The sequence below is a fragment of the Melospiza melodia genome, chromosome 1 (assembly GCF_035770615.1).
Source record: "Melospiza melodia melodia isolate bMelMel2 chromosome 1, bMelMel2.pri, whole genome shotgun sequence".
Classification (NCBI taxonomy): domain Eukaryota; kingdom Metazoa; phylum Chordata; class Aves; order Passeriformes; family Passerellidae; genus Melospiza; species Melospiza melodia.
Window position 1 is genome coordinate 173,959,066 of NC_086194.1, and position 6,000 is coordinate 173,965,065.

Sequence of the window (6,000 nt, forward strand, 5' to 3'; positions counted from 1 at the left end):
ATTCCCATTGTTCCAGGGCAGCAGCTCGTTCCCTGCACGGTGCAGCCGCTGCTCCTGGTGGATTATCCCAAGCTGCACATTCCTATTTATCCCATTCCCAATCCCACATTCCCAAATTCCCAATCAATTCCTGTTTTCCCAGGAAGCAGCTCATTCCCTGCACAGTCCAGCCGCTGTTCCTGGTGGATTATCCCCAATTCCCGATCAATTCCCATTTCCCAGGGAAGCAGCTGGTTCCCTGCATAGTAGATTATCCCAAATCCCAAGTCCCATAATCCCAATCCCAAATTCCCGTTGTTCCAGGGAAGCAGCTGGTTCCTGGCACCGTGCAGCCGCTGTTCCTGGTGGATTATCCCAATCCCACATTCCCAATCCCATATTCCCAGTCCCAAATTCCCAATCCCAAATTCCCATTTATCCCAGATTCCCAGTCAATTCCCATTTCCCAGGGATGCAGCTCCTTCGCTGCGCAGTGCACGATCCCAACCCCACATTTCCAATCCTATAATCCCACATTCCCGTCGTTCCCAGGGCAGCAGCTCGTTCTGGGCACGGTGCGGCCGCTGTTCCTGGTGGATTATCCCAACCCCACAGTCCCAATCCCACAATCCCAATCCCATTTATCCCAAATTCCCATTTCCCAGGGAAGCGGCGCGTTCCCTGCACAGTGGATTATCCCAATCCCCCATTCCCAATGCCATTTATCCCAATCCAAGTTCCACATTCCCAATCCCACACTCCCAATCTCAAATTCCCAATCCCCAATTCCCATTTCCCAGGAAGCAGCTCGTTCCCTGCACAGTGCAGCCGCTGTTCCTGGTGGATTATCCCAATCCCATAATCCCAATCCCATTTATTCCACTCCCATTTATTCCAGTCTCAATCCCAAATTCCCATTGTTCCAGGGAAGCAGCTCCTTCGCTGCACAGTGCACGATCCCAGTCCCCCATTCCCAATCTCAATCCCATTTATCCCAATCCCAAATTCCCATTTTTCCAGGGAAGCAGCTGGTGCCCTGCACGGTGCAGCCGCTGTTCCTGGTGGATTATCCCAATCCCAAATTCCCAATCCCAAATTCCCATTTTCCAGGGCAGCAGCTCGTTCCCTGCACGGTGCAGCCGCTGTTCCTGGTGGATTATCCCACATTCCCATTTTTCCGCGGAAGCAGCTCGTTCCCTGCCCAGTGCATGATCCCAATCCCAAATTCCCAGTGCCATTTATCCCAATCCAAGTTCCACATTCCCAATCCCACACTCCCAATCTCGAATTCCCAATCCCAAATTCCCGTTGTTCGCAGGGCAGCAGCTGGTTCCCTGCACAGTCCAGCCGCTGTTCCTTGTGGATTGTCCCAATCCCATAATCCCAATCCCAAATAATTCCCAAATTCCCGTTGTTCCAGGGCAGCAGCTCGTTCCCTGCACGGTGCAGCCGCTGTTCCTGGTGGATTATTCCAATCCCACATTCCCAATCCCAAATTCCCAATCTCAATCCCAAATTCCCAATCCCATTTATTCCAATCCCCATTCCCAAATTGCCATTTTTCCAGGGAAGTGGCTGGTTGCCTTCACAGCGCATGATCCCATTTATCCCAAATCCCCAAATTCCCGTTGTTCCAGGGTAGCAGCTGCTGCCCTGCACAGTGCACGATCCCAGTCCCCCATTCCCAATCCCATTTTCCCAATCCAAATTCCATATTCCGAATCCCACATTCCCAATTTCAATCCCACAATCCCAATCCCATATTCCCAATCCCAAATTCCCGATCCCAAATAATTCCCAAATTCCCATTGTTCCAGGGAAGCAGCTGGTGCCCTGCACAGTCCAGCCGCTGTTCCTGGTGGATTATCCCAATCCCACAATCCAGATCCCCAATTCCCAGTCCTAAATTCCCAATCCCAAATTCCCAGTCAATTCCGATTTCCCAGGGAAGCAGCTGGTGCCTTGCACAGTCCAGCCGCTGTTCCTGGTGGATTATCCCAATCCCATAATCCCAATCCCCAATTCCCATATTCCAGGGCAGCAGCTCGCTCCCTGCACGGTCCAGCCGCTGTTCCTGGTGGATTATCCCAATCCCGTAATCCCAATCCCATAATCCCAATCCTGAATAATTCCCAAATTCCCATATTCCAGGGAAGCAGCTGGTTCCGTGCACGGTGCAGCCGCTGTTCCTGGTGGATTCCAGCGCCGTCGACGTCGGCTCCGGGGATCTCCCCATTTTCTTCGAGCTGGGCGAGGGCCCCCCGAGCTTCCCGGACGGGGACGAGTATCCCGAGGAGTATCCCGAGGAGTACCCGGAGGAGTACCCGGATGAGTATCCCGAGGAGTATCCCGAGGAGTACCCCGAGGACCCCGCGCTCATCCCGCCCGCGCCCAAGGACCCGGCCGTGTCCTAAAGGGGACGGCGACGCGATCCCCCCCAAAAACAAAAAAAAAACGGGATCCCAAAACAAAAAAACCCCACAAAAACGGGATCCCGAAAGACAAAAACGGGATCCCCAAAAAAAACGGGATCCCAAAAAAAAACCACCAGGATCCTAAGAACAAAGGGGATTCCAAAAAAAAAACCGGGATCCCAAAAGAAAAATGGGATCCCAAAAAAACAAAAAATGGGATCCCAAAAAACAAAAAATGGGATCCCAAAAAACAAAAAATGGGATCCCAAAAACAAAAAAAAAAAAAAGGGAGGGAAGCCCCGAGTGACTCGTCCTGCTTGGCACAGAAACCCCGAGGAGCCGACGCCGCCCTCGGGGAGTTCCGGGGGATCCCGGGAGTTCTGGAGAATTCCTGAGGATCCTGGAGGGTCCTAAATCGGCCCAGGAAATCCGGGAGCATCCGGGGATTCCAGAAGGATCTCTGACATCCCGAGGAATCCTGGAGGAACCCAGAGGGTCCCAAGGGATCCTGGAGCTTCCCGGGGGAATCCTGGAGGATCCTGAATCATCCTGGGACATCCTGGAGAATTCCAGGGGAGTCCTGGAGCATCCTGGAACATCCCAGAGAATTCCAGGGGAATCCTGGAGGATCCTGAATCATCCTGGGACATCCTGGAGAACTCCAGGGGAGTCCTGGAGGATCCTGGAGCATCAAAGGAAATCCTGGCGTGTCCTGGAGAATTCCAGGGGAATCCTGGAGGATCCTGAATCATCGTGGGACATCCCAGAGAATTCCAGGGCAATCCTGGAGGATCCTAAATCATCCTGGGACATCCCGGAGAGTTCCAGGGCAATCCTGGAGGATCCTAAATCATCCTGGGACATCCCGGAGAATTCCAGGGGAATCCTGGAGGATCCTGGAACATCCTGGAGAATTCCAGGGGAATCCTGGAGCATCCTGGAACATCCTGGAGAATTCCAGGGGAATCCTGGAGGATCCTGAATCATCGTGGGACATCCTGGAGAATTCCAGGGGAATCCTGGAGGATCCTGGAGCATCAAAGGAAATCCTGGCATGTCCTGGAGAATTCCAGGGGAATCCTGGAGGATCCTAAATCATCCTGGGACATCCTGGAGAGTTCCAGGGGAGTCCTGGAGGATCCTGGAACATCCTGGGACACCCTGGAGAATTCCAGGGGAGTCCTGGAGGATCCTGGAGCATCCCGGAGAATTCCAGGGGAGTCCTGGAGGATCCTAAATCATCCTGGGACATCCTGGAGAGTTCCAGGGGAGTCCTGGAGGATCCTGGAACATCCTGGGACACCCTGGAGAATTCCAGGGGAGTCCTGGAGGATCCTGGAGCATCCCGGAGAATTCCAGGGGAGTCCTGGAGGATCCTAAATCATCCTGGGACATCCTGGAGAATTCCAGGGGAATCCTGGAGGATCCTGGAACATCCCAGAGAATTCCAGGGGAGTCCTGGAGGATCCTGAATCATCCTGGGACATCCTGGAGAACTCCAGGGGAGTCCTGGAGGATCCTGGAGCATCAAAGGAAATCCTGGCGTGTCCTGGAGAATTCCAGGGGAATCCTGGAGGATCCTGAATCATCGTGGGACATCCCAGAGAATTCCAGGGCAATCCTGGAGGATCCTGAATCATCGTGGGACATCCTGGAGAATTCCAGGGGAATCCTGGAGGATCCTGGAACATCCCGGAGAATTCCAGGGGAATCCTGGAGGATCCTGAATCATCCTGGGACATCCTGGAGAATTCCAGGGGAGTCCTGGAGGATCCTGGAGCATCAAAGGAAATCCTGGCGTGTCCTGGAGAATTCCAGGGGAATCCTGGAGGATCCTGGAGCATCCCGGAGAATTCCAGGGGAGTCCTGGAGGATCCTAAATCATCCTGGGACATCCCGGAGAATTCCAGGGGAATCCTGGAGGATCCTAAATCATCCTGGGACATCCCGGAGAATTCCAGGGGAATCCTGGAGGATCCTGGAACATCCTGGAGAATTCCAGGGGAATCCTGGAGGATCCTGAATCATCCTGGGACATCCTGGAGAACTCCAGAGGAATCCTGGAGGATCCTGGAGCATCGAAGGAAATCCTGGGGCGTCCTGGAGAATTCCAGGGGACTCCTGGAGGATCCTGGACCATCCCAGAGGATCCTGGAGCATCCTGGAGAGCTCTGGGAAATCCCAGAGGATCCTGGAGCATCCCAGGGGATCCTGGAGGAACCCAGAGGGTCCCAAGGGATCCTGGAGGATCCCGGAGAATTCCAGGGAATCCTGGAGGATCCTAAATCATCCCAGGAAATCCTGGAGCGTCCCAGGGGATCCTGGAGGAACCCAGAGGGTCCCGGAGGATCCTGGAGAATTCCAGGAGTTCCCAGAGGATCCTGGAGCACCCCAGAGGATGTTGAAGGATCCCAAATCATCCCAGAGAATTCCAGGAAACCCCAAAGGATCCTGGAGCATCCCACGGAATCCTGGAGGATCCCGGAGCATCCTGGGAATTTGCAGAAGATCCCAGAAAATCTTGGAGCACCCCAGAGGACCCCAGAAAATCCTGGAGCATCACAAGAGATCCCAAATCGTCCCAAGGGATCCCAGAGCGTTCCAGAAAGTCCTGGAGCATCCCAGAGCATCAGAAGGGATCCCAGAGGATCCCAAAAAATCCCGGAGGATCCCAAATCATCCCAGAAAATCCTGGAGCATCCCGAGGGACCCCAGGGATCCAGAGAGTGACAGAACCCCGGGATCTGGGGGAGCTGAAATCCAGGGATCCCCAAAATTCCGGAATATCCCAGAAAAAAAAAATGGTGCCTAAAATGCACAGGGTCCTGAAATGGCTCAAAATCCAGAGGATCCCAAAATTCCATGGGATTCCCGAAATCCTGGGCAAACCTGGAATGCCCCGGGACCCCAAAATCCAGCAGATCCCAAAATCCTGGGGAAACCTGGAATGCCCCAGGACCCCAAAATCCAGTGGATCCCAAAATTCTGGAATATCCCAGAAAAAAAAAATTGTGCCCAAAATGCACAGGGTCCTGAAATAGCCCAAAATCCAGAGGATCCCAAAATTCCAGCAGATCCCGAAATCCTGGGGAAACCTGGAATGCCCCAGGACCCCAAAATCCAGCAGATCCCAAAATCCTGGAATATCCCAGAAAAAAATGGTGCCCAAAATGCACAGGATCCTGAAATAGTCCAAAATCCAGAAGATCCCAAAATTCCGTGGGATCCCAAAATCCTGGGGAAACCTGGAATGCCCCAGGACCCCAAAATCCAGTGGATCCCAAAATCCTGGGGAAACCTGGAATGCCCCAAGATCCCAAAATCCAGCAGATCCCAAAATCCTGGGGAAACCTGGAATGTCCCAAGACCCCAAAATCCAGTGGATCCCAGAATCCTTGGGGGAACCTGGAATGCCCCAGGACCCCAAAATCCAGTGGATCCCAAAATATCCCAGGGAAACCTGGAATGCCCCAAGATCCCAAAATCCAGCAGATCCCAAAATACCCCAGAAAAAAAAATGGTGGCCAAAACCCCTGGGGGCCTGAAATAGCCCAAAATCCAGAAGATCCTAAAATTCCGTGGGATCCCAAAATCCCCGGGAAACCTG

At 53.3% G+C, this 6,000-nt stretch overlaps 1 protein-coding gene across 2 annotated transcripts in view; it reads left to right on the forward strand.

Annotated features, from left to right (window-relative positions):
- LOC134428633 (heat shock factor protein 1-like) overlaps window positions 1-5,207 on the forward strand; it is a 66,076-nt gene extending 60,869 nt beyond the window's left edge. For both annotated transcript variants that reach the window (XM_063175475.1, XM_063175485.1), the window contains one exon: window positions 2,131-5,207. In XM_063175475.1, coding sequence (XP_063031545.1) covers window positions 2,131-2,393 — 263 coding nt within the window. In that variant the 3' untranslated portion in view covers window positions 2,394-5,207. The remainder of the gene's footprint in view (window positions 1-2,130) is intronic.
- The last annotated feature ends 793 nt before the right edge of the window (window positions 5,208-6,000 follow it).